Here is a 21,563-nt window from a genome sequence, read left to right on the forward strand (position 1 = left end):
TGTTAATAAATCATCCACAAGCTGAGTTACATTTTTCAAATTTGTTTGCCGATATTTTTATGCAAATAAATTTTAATCTGAATGCTACTCACAAAACTATTGTTTGGAAAATTCACTAGCATAATTTGCTATCGGTGCTGTGATTGGCCACTTCAGTTATAAGTTATCATTCCCGCTGCCTGATTGGTTGACAGGCTATTATAAAAACAGTCTGGAGTCACTGAATAAGTCATTGGTGACATGAACATATTTGCACAAATGTTCACAACACTTCTGAAGTATCTATTTTTGCAAATATGTAATTGCATAAGAATTGATACTCTCCCTTTGCAGTGATATTGCAGTAAAAAAAAATAGCAAACAAACATTGTTCATGGAAGCACATTAAGGGGCACACATATAGAAGTGAAATCAACTTCTATTTAAGCCCAGTCCCAGTACTGTGTCAGAGGAGAGAACAGGGTTAAAAGGCTAGCCAGGAGGGATTTGAAAAAGAGGAGGTGTGAGGCACCTGGAAGAAGAGAGACAAGAAGGGAAATGGAGCAGTTAGATGAAAAGACTGAATGGAGCTGGGCATAATAAAAGACAACAAGAACAGAGATATCAGTGTCAGGCCCATCCAGGGTCTTTGAAGGTCAAGTTCATGCAGAAAAAGAGAGAACCAACAGAAGCATTGTGCATACAATGAAGTAACACTATCTGATTTCCTACTTATCTATTTGCTGCTAAGATGTCCATTGTTGTGGTTTCTGGCACCACATTTTATAATTATTCTTTAACATAACCAATTTCAGTTATATAGTTGGTACATGTGTCCAACCTAGGCACAAATGTACATTACATTGCCATTTTGGTTACCATCTAGGAGCTAGCAGTGCCAAAAATACCATGGGTGCAGCATCACATTAAACTTAGATCTCATTAGTTGAACAGAACTGTGCAATGTGTTTTTACTGGCTGAGTTCACTGCACCTAAGAATGGTTTTCTCCATGTAGGTTTAAATCTGGTGTGACAGATTGCTGCTGGTGAAAGAGAGAGCTGAGAGGAGACAAAATTTAGAAGTCATATGCCTCAAGAAACATTCAAGAGACTAGCAACCAGCTCCACCATACATCTTCCATTCAGAATGTACTCTTCGCTGTTGTTCTGACCACATGTCAATAATTGAAGTCTCAGTTCTGATACACATTCTTTCCTCCAGCTAATGGAATTTCTTTATTAGACGTAATAACTGAAGTACAGCACAAAAATACAAGATATCCACTCTAATAAAAAACAAGTCACCTTTTGAAGTAGTTAGCAATAAAAGTGTGCATTACTCATCATTAATTCCTTTTCTTTTATAATTTAAGAACAGATAGCTCAGACAGCATTTATAATACCTTCATCTCTTTTTGTACAAGAATGATCCCTACTTTTTACAGGAAAGTTAAATAGGTAATTATATGTTATGAAAGGGATTTTCAAAAGCTCCCAGCAATGGTCCATATCTGCTACCATTGAAACTATGCCCATAAGAACAACAGAACAGCCACAGTGGGACAGACCAATGGTCCATCGAGCCCAGTATCCTGTTTTCCGATAGTGGCCAATGCCAGGTGCTTCAGAAGGCTCTTTTGAAACCCCCTCCCTAAGTCTTTCATTACAAGCTTGGCAAAAGAAATTTTAAAAAAATTTATCCAACTCCGTCTAAATACTGGTTTGCATTTTGGTGAGTGACCAAGTTCTCTTGACTAGTCTGGTTTTCAATTTTGGTAAGCTTGAAGGCTCTCAGGGACGGGATACAGAGAGAAAGCGTGCTTATAAGTCCTTTAAAAAAAAGTGATCCAATTCTAGAATTGGGAATTATATTTCCGTGTTTGGACCACAGAACTGCCCCAAAACTAGCATCCGACCCATGGCATTGAAAATGTTAGACCACCCTTGGATGTTATTACATCTTATAATTTCAGGGAGGAAAGTAGGTTATACAACCACTCTCCTGTCTTACATTGGTAGGCATAACTAGTTCATGCAAGGATAAATATTTAAATATGTAAATTCTTGCCTATACATGTTGACAGTATTGACAACCAAAGTAAATCTCTGGTATCTGTGACAGAGGATGAGAAGTGATTTAACAAGCTGAATCTGATATTAAAAAATAGTGAAGTCCAAAGCTGAAGTATAAAGCAGAGGAATAACATTGGTGACTCTGAATGGACTATTGCCTGTAATGATGCTATTACACAAGGAAATTACTAAATGCATGTTGGCAATTATACATGAGAAACCAAACATCTCCATATAAAACAAGCTAATTGCCTAATCCAATCCACTGATTTCTTTTAATTAAACATTTGACTTTTCAGTATTCAATATATACAATTTCTGACCCCCCAAAAGGGATTTCATTACAACATTCCGAACCGATAAGGAAAAGAACGTTCAAACTTTCTGGAGGTTTCAACCTGTATCTATGCTACCAGGAAACCCATTTTACAGGAGTAATCAGAAGAATCAACAGACTAGGGTTCATTCACTCCAAATATTCCCTCCCTCCATAGGGCACCATAGTTAGAGAGGGTAAAAAAATTCTGATTTAATAATATCTGCCATTTATAACACTTTACAATACTTTAATCCTGAGCTACTTACTTACCACAGCAAGGGCGTTCAAAATTAAGGGAGGTAGCTATTAACCCTAGGTTACAGATGGTGAAACTGAGGCAGAGGTACAAACTTGCCAAAGGCCACAAAGGGAGTCAATGCAGAGCCAGTAAAATGTGATGATTAATGTATGTGACTATATCATCCTCTCGTGCTTAGCTGCAGCAGAGATCAAAAGGGGTACTCAAGTGGCTGTCTCTGGAGAGAACAGCCCTAGGTGCTATTCCACAGGCTGTATCTATACAGTTGAGCAACGATTGCCAGTTTAAAGGCAAATATATTAGTAGTGTCTATGGGTTCACTACAGGATGGTGCCCAAGCAACTAATAGAGGTCTAGCTCAAATGGTATAAAATTGTGCCTTCAGAGTCAGATATCATGACTACCATGATGTCTGTATGGGTTAAAACATATTTCTTATACAAGTGGATTAGAACTCTGGAATTCCAGGCCTCTTTGCATAGCAGTTTTCATACTCACTATTCCATAGCATTTTACAAAACCATGGATTAAATGCTTGTTTTACACTGACCGCATCAACAAATATGGCCGCCAACAAAAACTCAACAACATCGCTCAGTCATGGGCACCAGAACAGTTTTGTTACCTAAGAACCCTGGCCAGGACTCCACAAGTTAGTGTCCACTCTTCTGAGTAAAAAAACAAAAACAAAAACAAAAACAAAACCCTTAAGATCTCCACTTCCCGCTGAACAGGTACTGTATTAGAACTGAGTAAGAGGGGACTTTGGACTTGCATCTCATCAAAAACAAGGCACCTCCTGATCTTGCTCCCATTGAAGTTAATGGCAAAAGTCCCTTTGACTTGAATGGGGCAGAATCAGACACATAGTGTGCATTGTCTCATGCCCTTCCTGCATAGTACTACATTAACTCATGCCTTCTGCTAACAAATTGCTGGTATGGAACATGTACACATAGCCATAGCAACACAGAAATAGGTACAACCCTTAATATCCGTTCATACTTCTGAAAAAATAAGCCAAAGATCAGCGTGTTGGAGTAGGTGCTATAGCTGCAAGAAACTCATTAATGTAAGCGGTATATAGTCAGGGGACTGATAGAATAACTTTAAACACACACAGTATTCATGAGAACCTGAATGATGTAATGAAAATTAATCTGATGGGACTGAGCTTCTCCGGTGGTGCTTCAATTTGTAGTACAAAGATACTGTAAAGTGGTATGCTGACCTGCAATTGTCCTTGTCAATGGCTGCAGATTTGTAATGTAGCCCCATTAATTAAACTGAAATCTTTTTAGGCAGCACTGACAGTGACAAGTGGCACTATTCAAACCAGAGAGATGCACCAAAAATCTCAACTGATTCCAAAAACAAAAGAGTGTTTTCAATAGCATACACTTTAGCTTAACTGCAACAGTGGTCATAAATTATAAGCGAGGCAAGGTGGGTGAGGGAATATCTTTTATTGGGCAAACTTCTGTTGGTGAGAGAGACAAGCTTTTTGAGCTTATACCGAGCTCTTCTTCAGGTCTGGAAAATGTACTCAAAGTACAGATGCTGAGTACATTTTCCAGACCTGAAGAAGAGCTCTATGTAAGCTCAAAAGCTTATCTCTCTCACAAGCTGAAGTTTGCCCAATAAAAGATATTAGCTCACCCCACCTCAGCTCTCTAATATCCGGGGGCCAACATGGCTACAACAACACTTCATACAACAAACTATAAGCAATTGCAAAGTTCTCTTAGTTTAGTCTTAAGAGACACTCACATCTTTATCATTATATTCCTGATTGGATCCCTCTTTAATAGTTAAGAGCATGTGGCATAATACTTGTAAAAGTGATAACTGCTTTCCATAGTATGTTCAAAATGCTCTACAAATATTACCTCCGATATACATAACACAGTAGAGGGAAGGGATTATAGGACAACGCATGCATGCCAACTGGTAAACATTCAGAACTATCAAAGTGGGCACAATTAACAGCAATTTTTAGTTAACTTAAATACAGGCATTTATGAGATGATATTTCGGCCTAGTGGGTATGGCACTGGCCTGGGATTCGGGAGACGTGGGTTCTATTCCTGGTTCTGCAACTGGCCTGCTGACCTTGAGCAAGTCCTAGATTGTCGGGCTCAATGGGTAGTGATCAACGGCTCGATGTCTAGTTGGCAGCCAGTATCAAGCGGAGTGCCCCAGGGTCGGTCCTCGGGCTGGTTTTGTTCAACATCTTCATTAATGATCTGGATAATGGGATGGATTGCACCCTCAGCAAATGCATGTATGACACTGAGCTGGGGGGAGAGTAGATATGCTGGAGGGTAGGGATATAGTCCAGAGTGACCTAGACAAATTGGAGGATTGGGCCAAAAGAAATCTGACGCGGTTCAACAAGGACAAGTGCAGAGTCCTGCACTTAGGATGGAAGAATCCCATGCACTGCTACACGCTGGGGACTGACTGGCTAAGTGGAAGTTCTGTAGAAAAGGACCTGGGGATTACAGTGGACGAGAAGCTGGATATGAGTCAACAGTGTGCCCTTGCTGCCAAGAAGGCTAACGGCATACTGGGCTGCATTAGTAGGAGTATTGCCAGCAGATCGAGGGAAGGGATCATTCCCCTCTATTTGTCACTGGTAAGACCACATCTGGAGCATTGCATCCAGTTTTGGGGGCCCCACTACACAAAGCATGTGGACAAATTGGAGAGTGTCTAGTAGAGGGCAACGAAAATGATTAGGGGGATGGGGCAAAAGATTTATGAGGAGAGGCTGAGGGAACTGGGCTTATTTAGTCTGCAGAAGAGAAGAGTGAGGGGAGATTTGGTAGCAGTCTTCAATTACCTGAAGGGGGTTCCAAAGGGAGATGGAGCTCGACTTTTCTCAGTGGTAGCAGATGACAGAACAAGGAGCAATGGTCTCAAGTTGCAGTGGCAGAGATCTAGCTTGGATATTAGGAAAAACTATTTCACTAGGAGGGTGGTGAAGCACTGGAATGGGTTAGCTAGGGATGTGGTGGAATCTCCATCCTTAGAGGTTTTTAAGGCCTGGCTTGACAAAACCCTGGCTGGGATGATTTAGTTGGGGTTGGTCCTGCTTTGAGCAGGGGGTTGGACTAGATGACCTCCTGCCGTCTCTTCCAACCCTAATCTTCTATAATTGTATGATTTCACCTCTGCCTCAGTTTCCCCATTATCCACGTGAGAATAATGATATTGATCTACTCTGTAAAGCATTTTGAGTTCTACAGATATAAGAGCTATAAAAGAGTTAAGTATTATTACTATGGGCTATACATTGATATAAAACATTGCAGGTCTATTTAATATCATTGTTCTAATAGGGACTGCCCCTACTCACATTCTAGTTAATGGTAGAACTCTTATTGATCTCAGTGGTGCAAGATAAGCATGTCATGTATTTTTACCAAATATTATTGTAATTTTCCTTTTCTTTCTTTAGGGATAAAATATAACATGGGACCCCAACAACCCAAAAAAGTAAGTTCTTCAGAAAAAAATGCAAGAAAATAGAGCAAGACATATTTGCAATACAGAATGTGGGAGAGAAGGCTCAGAGCAAACCATTAGACTGGAAGTATCAAACAGGAATGAAGCATTAAAGCTTTTCCCTGGCGTGCAAATTTTTTTTATTAAAATACAAATTTGGTAAGCCATGAAAATTTAGTTTTATGGTTGTTTGCTAGATTAGATATTCCTAAAAGATACTGTAAACTTGAAAGATATTTGCATATTCATATTTGGTACGAAATTTTATTGCTTAAAAGAATTGGTTGAGTGTACTTAGAATATTAGAAAGAAAAATACTGGTATAAGTGAGCCATCTAGTGGCTACTAGTTCATTCAAAGTAGCTGTGACTATATCTCTTACTTCTTTAAAGTTTAAGGGATGAATGCAAGTACTTGAAAGAATGCTTGAATTTACCAGCTGTTTATCAAAATTCCAGGGGGAACTTAGTGAGATGTAGTTCATATCGCTCCTTCTCTGCAGGTTCAACTTACCTTTTGAATGGGAGTGAATAGGAATTTTGTCCACAATTCAAATTAGGACATTTGCTTATGGTGAAAATGCTAGTTTTAGATTCATCATCCCCAATGCGGGGTGTTGGGTTTTTTGTGGGGAGGACTGTACCCTAGCATGGAATAAGTACGAATTATCAAATATAAGTCTGATTTCTTCATATGATTTCCACATCACTCAGTAAAGAGCAATATGCAGTAAATACAACAAAACAGCTGGCCATTTACATGTACAAGACGACTGAAATATACGTTTGATGCATTTACATCAGGGTAAGTATCTCAACAGAATAGCAATCAAATACTTGCATAGTCCCCCCAGGCAACTATACACGGGAGTACCAGAATGAGTTGGTTTCCAAGTCAGCCTATATCACGTGGTAATAGCAATAGCAAAGCAGTAGGAAAAACTTTACACAGTCATTCTAGAAAAAAGTATAACTTTTTCTGAACAGTTACAAAAGGAAGCAAGTGTAGAGAACATTCTGCTCTGTTTGGGTCTTAGCGTCCTGTATACAGAGAAGTGAAGAGACAGCCCAGACTGTGTTCCACCTTGCCCTTGTTCCACTAGTACGCACAGCTGCTTTTAGAATTTGTTTAATAGTGACTAGTTCCACTTTATTTCTGAACACAAGTTAATAAGTTACCGTTTGGATTTTTGCTCATTGCTTTTTGATGATGAATATTGAAGCAACTTTTTCCAGGAAAAAAAAAAAGAGGGAAAGGAAAACCCATTCTCCTGTGAAGGCGGAACTTGGGAAAATACAGTAAATCAGTAGTGATGCCAGATGGGGATGTAGCCTGAGTTGCAGCTTCCCCTTTGTAACTGAGTGGCAGGAAAGGCTTGTTCTTATTCTTTGACAGCCTAATCTTAAGGCCTGTGAAGATTTCTGTTGGGCCACAGAGAGGCTAATCTAACTCCCATTGAAGTCAACTGGGTGTTTTTTCATTGCCTTCAAGGGGACTGGATCAAGCCCATACTGCAGATTCCCCCTGCTCAGCTGAGAGAACAGGCAGAAGAGTTGTGATGTCATCATGATAATTCGCAAAAGTGCTTCAGCATGAAGAAGAAAGAATACTCATTTCAAATCTAAAACTGATTTTTTAAGTTTTGGGACATCTTTAATCATCATTAAGTAGCAGGTGAAAGGCGAAGATAGGAAAGATTGTGATTTGCATCACAGTTTACCTCTAAATGTTAAAGTATTTTAGGCTAAAGTATTCACCAGCTGAACAGCTATATCTGCGTATTCCCTGCCCTCCCATTCCTCCCTCCATCTGAACTATAACATCTTTGGAAAACCACAGTTATAATAACCAGTTAAACAAAATTTTAGTCAAAGCAGGAGACATAGTTTTTCTATGATAATGCAAACATATTAATTAATTAATTAATCCATACAATTCGCCCCTAATCCCACTCTGGTGAGATAGGAAAATGGTCAGCAAGAGGCACAGACTGTCTTTGCTTTGCAACCACTTCACCATTTTTCACTCCAAATAGCCAGATCCAAAGCTCATTAAAGTCAGTGGAAAGATTCCCATTGACTTCATTGGCCTTTGGATTAGGGCGATAATGACAGCTATAATTTTTTATAAACATTCACTTTGAAACACACTCCAACAACTAATGAGCAAACAAGTCAAAGTGAGGAAGTTCATTTGAACCAAGTGTGGGATTCTCCTTCTTCCTGACATGCCAAGCATGTGAAATCATTTAAAGGTGAAATTATTTCAAGCCTCCATTAATAGCTATAATAAAAAGTAGTATTTTATGCTGAATAATGATTGCTTGCCAGAACTGTAACCTATCTGGGTCATCATTTTCAGGCTCACCTGCATAATCTATGTTGTGTTCCTCTTGTAATATGTACATGCATATTTTTAAAGACAGCAAGATCTTGCTGAGTGAAAGAAATGGCACAAACTGCTGCAGAGTGAGAATGTGTATAAGATGCCATCTCCCGGAACGTGTCCTAAGGCAGATGGCTCATTTTCTAGGGGCTAGAACATCATGGTCTAGCTAGTAACTGGAAAATGACTTCTCCGAGGGTGACATTCACCACCATGCAGGTAGCCTGTACTGGTCGTTGCCCTACTTAAGCCTTCAAAACAAGGCTGATGCAGAACTTGAATGACGGAGCATCTCATTACAGGAGCAAATTTCACCCCTAGAGATACAGACAGAAATTTAGTTTAGGTGTGTCAAAATGGAAGGAACTTAATTTCCCTGGGCTGGGGACTGGAAGGCAATTAACCAGTGCAGCCTACTTAGAAAGACTAGGCAAGAGTGTAACAAGGGGGTCATGCACAATTTGTAGCATATGGAAGATGAGTGGATTGTACCTACCAAGGACTCTTTGCATTCATCCATTCTCCTCCCCAAACTCCCTGTGTCTGCGCTGCAGCTCGGGCAGACAGACTTGTGTTGCGGGGCTCAAGATGGTGTGGACATTACGGCTCAGGCTCTGACGACGAGGGGATTGATGGGCTAGCTTCAGAGCTCCAATGTCCATACTGCTATTTTTAACATACTAGCTCAAGCCCCACCATCGCTGTCTGTCAGGGCCATGTGCAGAAATTTAAATTTTACTACTTTTGGAGAGGCATGGTTCTGTATCCCCACAGCAGCCCAGGGGCCAGAGGAGATTGCTCTCCTCACCATGGCCCCAGAGTCAGAAGAGCTCACTCTCCGCCCTGCAGCCCTGGGGCCAGAGGAGTTCTGTTTCCCCAGAGATTATTGGCTGGCCCATGCCCCTGCTTTCCCCCCTCCCATTCACGCCCCTGTGTTGTCTACCTGGATTAAGAGATTCACTCCCAGCTAAAGTGTAGACATAAGGCCTATTTCAGGGACTCCCTGCAAGCCCCATCCTCCCTCATGCCAAGGATTCTGTGTGTCCCCCATGTCCTGTTCCAACATACCATCGTCCCCCACTCCCCTTCCCCCATGGCAGGGACTCTGTGTGCACTCATATATCTCCCTTCCTCATCTCTGTTCCTCCTCCCTGAGGCTCTGGTGTCTCCCCCCCATGTCTCAGTCCCTACTTTGCCCCTGCCCCCAACAACTCATTTAGCCCCAGGTCCCTGCCCCTCCCATCCCTCTGATACTTGCTGCTTCCCTCCTACCCTCATTCAGGGCTCCTCCCCACACCAGCATCCCTGTTGTCCAGTGCTTACAGTGGTCTGAAAAAAAGTGTGGGGCCTACCATAATGTGGGAGCGGCAGCTTTGATGAGACAGTGCTTACAGTGTGTCCCTCAGAGACTCAGCTTGATTTTTAAATGGAGGGGTATGCAACCCCCCTCAGTACACATGCGCACACACACACACTCTCTCTCTCTGACTTTAAGCACTGCAGCTTCCCTGATAAACCCTCCCTGTGTCCTCATGCAACAAGTTAAGGTAGCAACAATGGGCAGACAGAGATTTCTCTGCCTGCAGCACCATGCAGTCTGAGGGCCTGGATATTCCTGTGAATCAGGCTTTTCTGGTACTTCAGTTTGCACAAAAATCAATAGGCTTGTGCCCATAGTGCCTAGAACATTCCCTGCAATTTTGGAATTGCTACAATGCATTCCAAAATTATCACACCAGACAGAGAAACGGCAACACGTTGAGTGTTAGTTCTTGCACCATACAGCTAATTAATTCCTCCCCCCGCCCCTCCATTTCCAATGAGTACAAAAGTTATTCATGCCACAGATACATAGTTCAGAGATGGATCCATACCAGAATCCTGGACACAGACAACCCCCAAACTATGAGAACATTCCATCTGCCAGCTCAGGCTCACCTCTAGCTTTGATGTCTAAACAAACCTAAAACAGAAAGACAAGGAAATGGAAAAGTCTAGTGCAGGAGCAGTGTCTCAGATGTGCTGCAATACATGTCATTTTATAATTTAGCTGAACTGAGAGTCAATGAATAGATCTGCCATTAAACGGTACAAAGTATTTATCACTGTTGATAACATCTCATTTAGTAATTTCTTGGGACTTTTCTTCCAACAGGACTGCACTTCTAGCAACAATCAGGACATAAGAGTAAGAAAAAATTCTGCAGAGGAATTAGCAATGGGAAACCAGAAAAGTTCATTATACCCACCTGTGAACGTACCTACTCAGTTTCAAAGTACAGACAGAAAGCAAAATATAATGTTTGTGATGAAAGACCGTCAAAAAAAAGATGCAGAAATTAATCCTATCGGGCTCCACAAACGGAAAAGGAGATTTATAATTAAGAAGAGCCCTATACTGATTGCTATGAACAATTCTTCTCTCAACTTGCCTATGCTTAAATCTGAGGACAGAAACAACAACAATTGGAAAAGTCTCTATCAAATCCAAAGAGAAAGAAAGAGAATAATGAGAGATACTTGTTCCAAATACAAGAGTAATAACAGAAGGATAATCACTCCTTATCACGTTTCCAGAATATTTGTAGAAGATAAATACAGAATTTTATACTGTGAAGTTCCAAAAGCTGGCTGTTCTAACTGGAAACGGGTGCTCATGGTTCTCAATGGGTTGGCTTCCTCCACAAAAGATATACAGCACAACACAGTGCACTATGGAAATTACTTAAAAAGGCTGGATGGGTTTGATCGCAAAGGGATTTATCACAGACTCAACACTTACACCAAGATGCTTTTCATTCGCGAACCCTTTGAAAAGTTGGTATCCGCATTTCGCGACAAGTTTGAGCATCCGAACAATTACTACCACCCTGTTTTTGGAAAAGCTATCATTTCGAGATACCGTGTCAATGCCTCCAAAGAAGCATTAAGGACAGGTTCTGGAGTCAAATTTAAAGAGTTCATTCAATATCTTCTAGATGTACATAGGCCAGTGGGCATGGACATTCACTGGGATCACATCAACAGGCTTTGCAGCCCATGTTTAATAGACTATGACTTTGTAGGGAAATTTGAAAGCATGGAAGAAGATGCAAATTTTTTCCTGCATTTAATTGGTGCTCCACAAAATTTAACTTTCCCTAGGTTTAAAGACAGACATTCCAACGAAGAACGAACAACCACTAAAATTACACAGAGCTATTTTGCACAGCTTTCCCCTGCTCAAAGACAACACAGTTATGATTTTTATTATATGGATTATTTGATGTTTAACTATTCAAAACCTTTTGAAGATTTATATTAGAAAGTAACAGACACTTCTATTTCATATCAGCTGAATTACATAATAGATACAGGTCTTGGTACATTGATACTCTAGAAGCACATCACTCTCATATTTTCTAAGAATAATCAGTGGATTCATGTTACATAGTAAAACGGATAGCTTTTCATGTACAAAATCTCATTTTAGAAAATTACCATAAATAAAAACCTGACTTTTACATTTGGCCTGAAACATAAAGAAAAACGGGAAATAGAAAGTCCTTATGCCTCCATGTGGCGCCTCCTACATGTTACCGTCTGTTTAGCAAAGGGTCAGTTAAAGAGCATTTCCACAGCAGCAAAAAATACGTAACAGAGCATAAATGATTTACAACTAGTGACGTTTACATCTGCTCCTTAACTTCCTCCTTTAAATCATAAATTTTTCTACAGGCTCTCCATGTGATAATATACACCAGGGCTCCTAAATAAAGCACGTGATTTTCCATTCTGGTGGTTATTTGTGTTTGCATTGGAGGGTGGCAAGAAGAGTGGGTGAAGAGGTGGGGAAAGCACCTGAAATCCTGTGGTGGATCCAATAGTCTATTAAAGTCCTAACTGTTATGATGAGCTCTTTAAAATACCATAAGATAAAGAAAACAAAGTGCTGTTTCATTAACAGTTTTACAGTTCCTTGCAATCCGCAATGCATGCAACCATACACCAAGAAGGCCTTATAAATTTGAAGCTGGACACAGATTTCTAATTACTTTCTGTGATTACCAAATTAATTAGAATAAGAGAAAATTTATTACAATTACAATACTATGTTCAAACATGTTCTAGTGAAAACATTAATACTTAATGACCATGTGAGTGCAGTGTAAAAGCAGATGTTGCAATTCACAGAGTGAGGATGTATTGTCCCCCTTCCATATTCCCCTTATGCCACATTAATCTGCAAGAAGATAAAATGCAAAGGAACATTTACATCTTTATGCATGTTACTAAGATTATTTTAATCCTTTGCATTAACAAATCTTTAATTTAATCTGTATAGTCACCAGGAATATCAAATGTTTCCTTTAAAGTGGCAAATAAATGTAAATACAACTTCCTGCCCATCAGGGTACTTTTTATCGCTACAAACAATAAGGCTTTATTTTGGTTAAAATCAGATTTCAGTTCACAGCAACAAGCAGAGCGTATTTGTTTGTGGTTTCATTTTGTTCATCATTTTCTATATTTAACTGTAGTTTTGCTGTGTTTTCTCTCAAGTGGAAACCTCCATGAGGTTCAAATGTTGGAGAGTTACAACAGCAGCAGAACATCCATGTTAACTTTATATAAACTGTTGTTGACTATATGTGGCTAATTAATTAGCTGTCCTGGTTTTGAGGTCAATGCTATTTTCAGTTAGGTGAGCACATTTGAATCAGTATCCATTAAGCAATCCAAAAATTGTAAGCTTCAGTTATAAGTCATGCTAGGTTCTGTACACACATTGGCTAATGCAGACCTCAAGAAGAGCTCTGTGTAAACTTGAAAGCTTGCATCTCTCACCAGGAGAAATTGGTCCAATAAAAGGATTACCTCATCCACTGTGTCTCTCTAACAAACCTGTATAAGACATTCTTTGCTGCAAAGAGCTTACAATTTTAGGACCCAATACTGCAAACATTTACATACATGCATATTTTTACACACTGTAAGTATTTCCATTAGGGTCCCACTAAAATCATTGTATTTTAACTCTATCTTAATTTTTTTAACAAAAGGACAAATATGAATACAATATTTTTTATTGACAAAAGGTCTCACCCCCCCCCCCAGCATGATTTCTAAAATGTCTGCCATTAAAAACTGAGAATATACTTTTAAAAAGTTCCTTGAATGTTTTTCACTCAGAAAAAGTTTTATAAGTATCTGTGTGTCTAGCATCCTATTGACAGAGCCCTGCAAACCTGCATATATCCTTTTTATATCTGCAGATCACAGATTGGATGCAGAAACAAATTTTGTATACACACATTGAATACCCTATTGAAGTCAATGGGAAAATCAGGTTTTTAAAAGTTAAACACATTCTTAAGTGTTTTGCTGGATCTGAGCTAAAGTGCTCAGCACATTGCAGGATTGAGCACAGAAAGAGGTGTTTTATTCAGTGGGTCCTACAGAAGTTTATGCATGTAAATTCCTGAATTTAAAATAAGAGACACTGCAAGTTTAAGTCTAGGCAATAGTAATTTAGGCAGCAATGTAGCTGACAATGCCGTTCTTCATTATTACACCTTCCTTGGAATTCAGTCCATGAAAAAAAAAAAAAAAAAGAGGTGTCTCTCTAATCAACATGATTAGGTTTGGCTATAACTCGAGGAAATCTGGAGGAGTCACTAAGAAACACAAAGAGGATGTGATAAGGTCTGAGCTCATTTTCTCTAAATGGATGTAATTTACTCATTTTGGATTTGACCCTGCAAGCTGCCAAAAGGATCACAAAGAACCAGAGCACTCAATATGTGATTGCTGCCCCTCCAGATATACTTCTGCCTAGCGCTGAACCCTATTCACTTACCTGGATGGGAGCACATTCTCACTGAGAGAAGCATTGGGCTTGTATCTGCATTCAGCACAGTTATACCAGTATAGCTTATTCCCCTTCCAATATGGGGATATGCTGTATTGTTATAAGTGTCTTTATTTTGGTATAATTGCATCCAGACTGGGAGGGGGGGGTTACCGATTTTACTATACTAGTATAGCTAGATTGGTACAATTTTTGGGTGTAGATGAGACCTGAGAGAATAGAGATTTGGGCATTCTTACCTTAGAGCAACACTTGGTAAAACTTTCTCTGGCCTCCAGGGAAGGCAGCATTTGCTGCTGAGCTGATTTGGGTCATGCGAAGGGACCCACAAGAACGAATATTTATATGCCAGTAGAGTTGGTCGAAAAATTAAAACCTATTTTGTGAAAAACTTCTAAATTTTGAAGCTGTTTATATTTTGAAGCATACAAGGTGGACCCATTTATCATGTAAAAAGTCATACCTTTTATTAGTGTCCCCTCCCACCTGTTCCCCTCCCCCCACAAAAAAACCACCATTAACCATTTCAATAAAAGGGGGGAGGGAATGCCACAAAAAATGAAATCTTTGACAAATTTTTTTGTGAAAAATGTTGTTTAAAAACAAGAGGCCATTCAAGAAAAAACTCTTCATTCAAAAAAAAAATTGACCAGCTGTACACAGCACCAACTGATATAATTAATATGATATTTCAAGAATGGCAGCTCCCCATAGCGTGGAATCTGCTATATATTAGACGGCTGGTTTGTTTTAGTATAGGTTTGTTAGCTGTGGGTGGTTTGTTGGTTGGGGCCTCTTACTTCTTACTGACCATAAGCAGTGTGGTTGGAGAGTGTTTTAATGGGCAAGGGAATATATATATAGAGAAAGAGAGAGAGACACATATACATATACACACACACACACACACACACCAAGAAAAGAGGGGAAGGGGAACTGCATTAAGAAATGGAGAAAGCTGATTGGCCAAAGCCAATAAGGGGTGGAACCAGGGAACTATAAAACTGATCAGCGGGTCCTAGCTCTCACCCCAGTTAAAGAGCCCAATTAATTTGATCCAGATCAGAAGCTCAGTCTGAGGTAAGAGTATATTTGGTCAACATTTTTGACGAAAATAAATGTACCTCCTGGAAAATGTGGTTTCATGTAAATTAAAGTATTTCATAAGAATGTCAGTTTTAACTATTGCTTATTTTCCAGTTGGGTGATTTGAAATGAAAAATTCCACTTTGACATGTCAAAATCTTCTTATGGAAAAATGTTTAAGGTTTCATTTTTGACATTTCCCATTCAAACTTTCAGAATTTTTCATTTTGCAAAAATATTTCCAATATTGCAGTTTTTCCCCCTGATTGGGAATGTAAAGTAATTTTGAAGTGTCAAAATTTCCATCAAAGGAAAATCCCATTTTTTTTAATGTCTCTAGTTAGGAATTCAGTCAAGCTGAAGATCTAGTGCTGCTTATATCTCCAGTTAAAGGTTTTTGCCAGATGGTTTCTTGCCCTTAAAAGGTGCGTTTTATAAAGCTGCATTCTCAAAGTTTGGTAGTAAAAGCTGTAATTTAACAGCCCTTGACAATCCTTCTGTACTATTTCGTGGGTAATTTACCAGCAATGTATATAAATTAAACATTCCTGAAAACATTTTAAGATTTGCTGCATCTCAAACTCATTATAAAATGTATAAGACAAATTCTGTTCCCTTGGAAAAGTGCATAAGTGTTTGAGAAACAATATAATGAAACAATGTAACGTCCTAGCTTGGTTTTGCTGAATCAAAAATGCATGCTTAATAAAGTTGGCCCTATGGCTCAATGTCATTTATAAAAATGTAGAGATATTGTGATCTAGCAATATAAACAAAGGTACAAACAGGAGAAATGATGGAGTGGGAGCTTGCTTATCTTTTTAAATGCCTAAGATCTTTTGTAATTAGCATCATTTCTAGGCTCTCAGCAAACTCTGTTCTCCTATACGTCCATACAGTACATACCAGTTTTGACGCATTATTAATCATCAGCAAAGTGCTCAGCCCAACACAATATGCAAAAAGTAGACAGTCCCTTCCTGTCCTAAAGAGCTTGCTGTCTAAAGACAGGAAATCCACATGAGGAGATAACTTTTGTTTAGTTCCTCCCATTTTGATGCAAGTCATTTTTCAAAGGCCTGATGGAGGTTTTTAGGAGGGATCTGAAGGAAGAGAAGGTAACAAAAGCTACATTCAGAGCTCCCCCTCAGACACCTTCATGTTTTCTGTCAAATAAAAATGAGTGAAAATAATGACAATAATAATGTGAAAGAGTGTCTCTTGAACTAAAAGTACTAAAAGTCTTCACATTTAAGTCTGCTTCTTTGCTGATACTCCAATCATACCTAACTAGTCAAGACAGACCTAAAGGGTTTAATGCACTGCCTTTCATGTTTTCAATATCCATTCCCACGAAGATCTATGTACACACACAGCACACCTGCATCCAACACTGGAATCTCTTCTGCTAGTTTTACACTGATGTAAATCAGTAACTTCATTAAAGTTAGTTACAAGTGTGTATACACACTGTTCACTCTATATGTGAGCCTACGGATATTTATAATAGATGTATGCATGTATGATACGCATGATAAAGCCTGGATAAAGGACAGCCTCCACCTTGTGTACACGATAAATAGAGATCAATATTCAATATCAGCATTCACAGATGCTCCAGAAAAAAGTCTTCCTAGCATTAACTTTATTAATTATCTTGTTGAGAATACATAAGTCAGCTGTACAATCATTTGAGTGTGTTTTTTTTTCTTGGTTATTCATTCATTAATTCATACTTATTGTGTAGCGATAGCTCAGGGCATGCCCTTATTTGCCATGTTATCCTGAGGTATTATGCCAGATCTTACAGGCTTTTTTTTTTTTTTTACTATTATTATTATTCTGTTATGCAATTTGCTTGGACTCATTTTTTTCCTTCCCCAAAAACCAATCAATTGCATAGGTATCTGGACAGAATTTTGTTGGCCATATGGAAAAGAGGTATAACTAAATAAAGGAATAACACAAATCTTAACCTGGCCTCTACACTTTATACTCCACCAATATCAAAGCAGTAACATTTGCAGGCAGCCATGGTAGTTTATTTCCACAGCACCGTGTGGGAAACAAGTAACAGCACAGTTTGTTCATGTTCATATTGCATTAAGAGATTATTCTTGTGTTGATGATGCTATTTGTGGTGACTTCAAAGCTGAGGCCTGCACACACTTGAACAAGGGCTCAATATGTGTCTCATGCTTCATATGTCAAGATGCGTACAATTCGTTTTCTTCCCAAAGGCAGAACTATAGGTGAAGAACATCCCTTAACTCTATCCATTAGGTTAAAGCAACTGAGCCTAACAGGCAGACCTGTAAATAAATATTTCTATATCTTGAACGAACTCCAAGGCTGTACTTTAAGGAGGATGTATCGAAACTCAAGCACAAGAAACAATCAGAATTTGTTCATATTGGCTCCCACAAGTATGGGTGAGGAGATCAGGTTTAATGTTTAGAATGGACACTCAAGCCAGGCCTATTCCTAGCTCTGGCTGCTGAGTGACCTCCAGTAAATCATGTTAGGCCAAAGTTTTCCAGAGTAGCCATAAATTCTGGGTGCCTCTATTTTTGAGTTTCCAGCCTGAGACATACTGGGCCTGAATTTCAGAAGTGCCAAGCACTCACATCTCCCATTGATTTGGCCAGCAGCAGTTTGACTTCCATGCTTGAGTTTATCCCCTGAAGTGACCACAGGGGCAGCTTAATTAGCATTTGCCAAGTTCTTTCAGGGATTTTAAAGCAAGAAACTAGGTAAGTGCCAAGTGTCATAAAAGGCAACAACATTGATAGGGAAGACTGCCACATGAGTCATATTTGAAGCTGACAATCCATCTGGATAATCAACGCAGTGAAGAAATATTCTCTTCTCAAAATCAAGTTTAAGCACATCAGCTGCCTCATAAATGCAAGTCACATAAATTGCACCTGCTGCTGTCGGGGCCAATCTGATGGGTCTAGTTCTTCAGAAATATTTTGTGAATTGGCTGTAATAAGAACACCAGTTAATTAGTTTAAAAAAATCTTTCAAAGCCCAGTGTGTGCATTCAGCTGCTACTGAAAAATTAACACAGATGATAAATATATATGCAGCCAATACCTCCTGCATAGCCTGATGTTTGACAACATTACCCAAGAAAACTTTATATTACAGTGTTTTGTTTAATTCATTTTATCCAGTGGAACAGACAAATGAGCTCTTCCTTACGCATCTGCCACTCATTTCCAGTTGTGCTATTGACTCTCTTCTTGAGCATTTAATTGAACAAATTTGTCTCTAGTGTAATTCTATTAAATTCATACCACATAAAAGCACCCCATCTTTGATATTTGGGTTCCTCTCTGTTCTGATTCTACCATGGCAGGAGTCCTGGACTGTGTTCCATACTCAGGTACATAGGATTCCCCTTCAAAAGTGATCAGTGATATTTTCTGTTGATATCCCAATTGTGCAAGGATTTAAAGTGAGATTGTCAAAATATGAAATTAGAGATGAGTGTGAACAGCCAGGTTCTGATCCACAGCCAAATTTTTCCAGTTTGTGTGTGCTCTGATCTGGGATTTGTCCCGATCCATCCCTACTTGAGGCACGAAGATTCACTGTTCTCTTCCCTCTCATACACACCCAAACATGTGCAATTGCAGAGTGTGTTAAGATTAATTTCTAGTAGTTGAAGCATCAGCATATGAAGTAGTGACACAAGACTACACTGTCACAGCCTGCACCAATCCATGCCATACTAATGGAGTCTGCTTCTTAGCTAACAAATTAATTGTCCAGGCTACCATTCACCTTCGGATTTATGAATTTAATATGACATGAACAAAAAAAATAATTTTGCCATTGTTTTAAGTGTGCACTCAAGGACATTTAGTCAATGTAACCTATCCAGCTCCCATGATGTAGCCACACACAGAACTCCCGTGAATATCAGCATACTTACACATACAAGTCCAATAGCGATGAAGACCATGAAGGGCACCGTTGTAGATGACTTATATGATGATAATGGTCACAGCAAATTTTAGGCTTAATTCTGCAGTCTTTGAGTAACTCTTACCAAAGAGTGCCACTGCAGTCAATCACAAATGAATGTTTTATTTAGCCTTTAAGACATGGGACTAGGCATCAGACCTCCTAGGCGCCACTGAATCGCTATGGGACCTTGGACACAATGTGCTCGAGTTCCCCATGGGCAAAATGGGGATAATACTTCCATCCTTCACAGAGCTATAGTAAGGCTTAAATAGTGTTTTTAAAGAGTTTTGCATTTCAACAGCACCTTTCATCTGATGATCTCAAAGTATTATTCATCCCCAGTAATACATAAGGACAGATAAAAGGGGTTTCACTTTTATTGAAACTTTTTTTCAGTAAGATCTTACTTTTTCCTTTTTGAAAAAGGACACAAAGCAGTGCCAAACACAAAGCACCACGGTTAGTCACCATGACCTCACCAGTCTTTGTGCAATAAAAAGACGACATGGAGGAGCAAGAGACATGATATTTATATAGCCTGTTGCTAGATTTCTGCATTGAAATCCATACAGACAAATCCTACCAAAATGACAGTGCACTCAAGGTGGTATTCGCTCCATAAATCATGCACACAGTGACCAATTAAAGTAGGGTGGAAAATTTTGCAGCTATAATATGAGTTGTATTATGAATTTGACAGTTTATCCATATTTGTCTCTGCAACAAAGCAGGGCTTTTTTAATTATCTGAACTATGTCTGAGATCATTAGCTCATCCCAAAGAAAACTGAATGCCAGCTGTATATTGTACTCCACAGGAGCATGGAGCAGCAGATGTTAGTCAAAAAAGTGTTTTATCTTTGGAGTTCTTTCAAAATAAGTTTAAAACCAACTAACACTACCCCAATCACTAACCTTTTTAAAAATCAAGGCTCAGGAATCAATAGAAAAGCTTGGCCAGATCTGGGCAAGTACGCAGGTCAGAAAGAACCATGAACCAACAGGAGCAGAAAGTGAATTGATTTTAACAAAGCTAAAACTATACAGGATAATATGCACCATCCTGAGACTCTGTAGATTTTTTTACAAAGGGAGAAAAACCGCTCTGTGGATGACCCTAAGTGAAATTTAGAATCTAATTAGGAACACAATTATTGCACATTTAAATTTCAGCATGACTGCTACAGATGACAAATGCCAGCAATATACTGATGACACCTTGCTATATATCTTCTTCTCATCAAAAAAAGAGACAAAGCCATCACCCAGCTGGCCTGGATATTAAAAGAAATAAGTATCTGGATGAAATGCAGTTGGATCAAGCTTACTTACCCTCTGTAAGACAGAGGTGAACTTGGTAGGAAGTAGAAAGTACTCCGATGAACTGGCAGAGACCATAAATATTTCCTGTTGAGAGTTTGTGTCCAGTTGCTTGTGGTTTGCAGTTTGTTTAACCTATCTCAGGAACCCAGTAGTAATTGTGGCCAAAAATGCATTCATCCAAGAAAACTTGGAAGAAAAATTAGATGTCACCACGTGTTAGAGCAGTTGTACAAACAGAAATGACAATTAATTAACTAAATTGTTTTCTAAACTGGTTCAGTTAAATTGGTGCAACTCCCTTGTCTGGACATTCAAATTCAGTCTAAGAGTGTCTTGTATTGATTTAGCTTACTTCAGAAACAAGCCGATTTAGAAACTAAATTGGTGCCATTTAGTGCAACTAAAGAGACCCCTTCACTCACCCATGCTGCATTTTCAGAGCCATCTTCTACAGGGTGGTTTTGCACACTAAGTGATGCCAGGCAATACTTGTTTTCTACCCAGTGACTCAACATATGATGCCTACCACTGTATTGTATATTTTTCCTTTCACTAGGAACTCTTTTTTCCTGGCATAGACGCCTCTAAACTAGAAAAATTAGCAAACCTGTTAGCAAACTGATTTATCCACATTTGTCTCTGCAAAAAGGCTGTTTAACACCATTACAGATGTTAGTTGGTCATGGTCAACCCTAGGACATGTCAAGGTTTGAATTCGAAGGTTACCAGTGCGCTGTTTAGTGCTCTGTGAAGCATAAGAGACATTCTCCAGTAGTTTACTAATGCCCCTTCTGCCCTGC

The 21,563-nt window shown here is 39.2% G+C and overlaps 1 protein-coding gene across 2 annotated transcripts in view; it reads left to right on the forward strand.

The window, feature by feature from the left end:
• The window catches only part of CHST8 (carbohydrate sulfotransferase 8), a 262,245-nt gene extending 245,647 nt beyond the window's left edge, over positions 1–16,598 (forward strand). Inside the window, exons 3-4 of one of the 2 annotated variants that reach the window (XM_037878141.2) lie at positions 6,095–6,132; positions 10,682–16,598. In XM_037878141.2, the coding sequence (XP_037734069.1) occupies positions 6,095–6,132; positions 10,682–11,830 (1,187 nt within the window). In that variant the 3' untranslated portion in view covers positions 11,831–16,598. Of the gene's footprint in view, positions 1–6,094; positions 6,137–10,681 lie in introns of both variants that reach the window. The other variant, XM_043526024.1, reaches the window with a different exon arrangement.
• The last annotated feature ends 4,965 nt before the right edge of the window (positions 16,599–21,563 follow it).

The sequence above is a fragment of the Chelonia mydas genome, chromosome 12, assembly GCF_015237465.2.
Source record: "Chelonia mydas isolate rCheMyd1 chromosome 12, rCheMyd1.pri.v2, whole genome shotgun sequence".
Taxonomy (NCBI): domain Eukaryota; kingdom Metazoa; phylum Chordata; order Testudines; family Cheloniidae; genus Chelonia; species Chelonia mydas.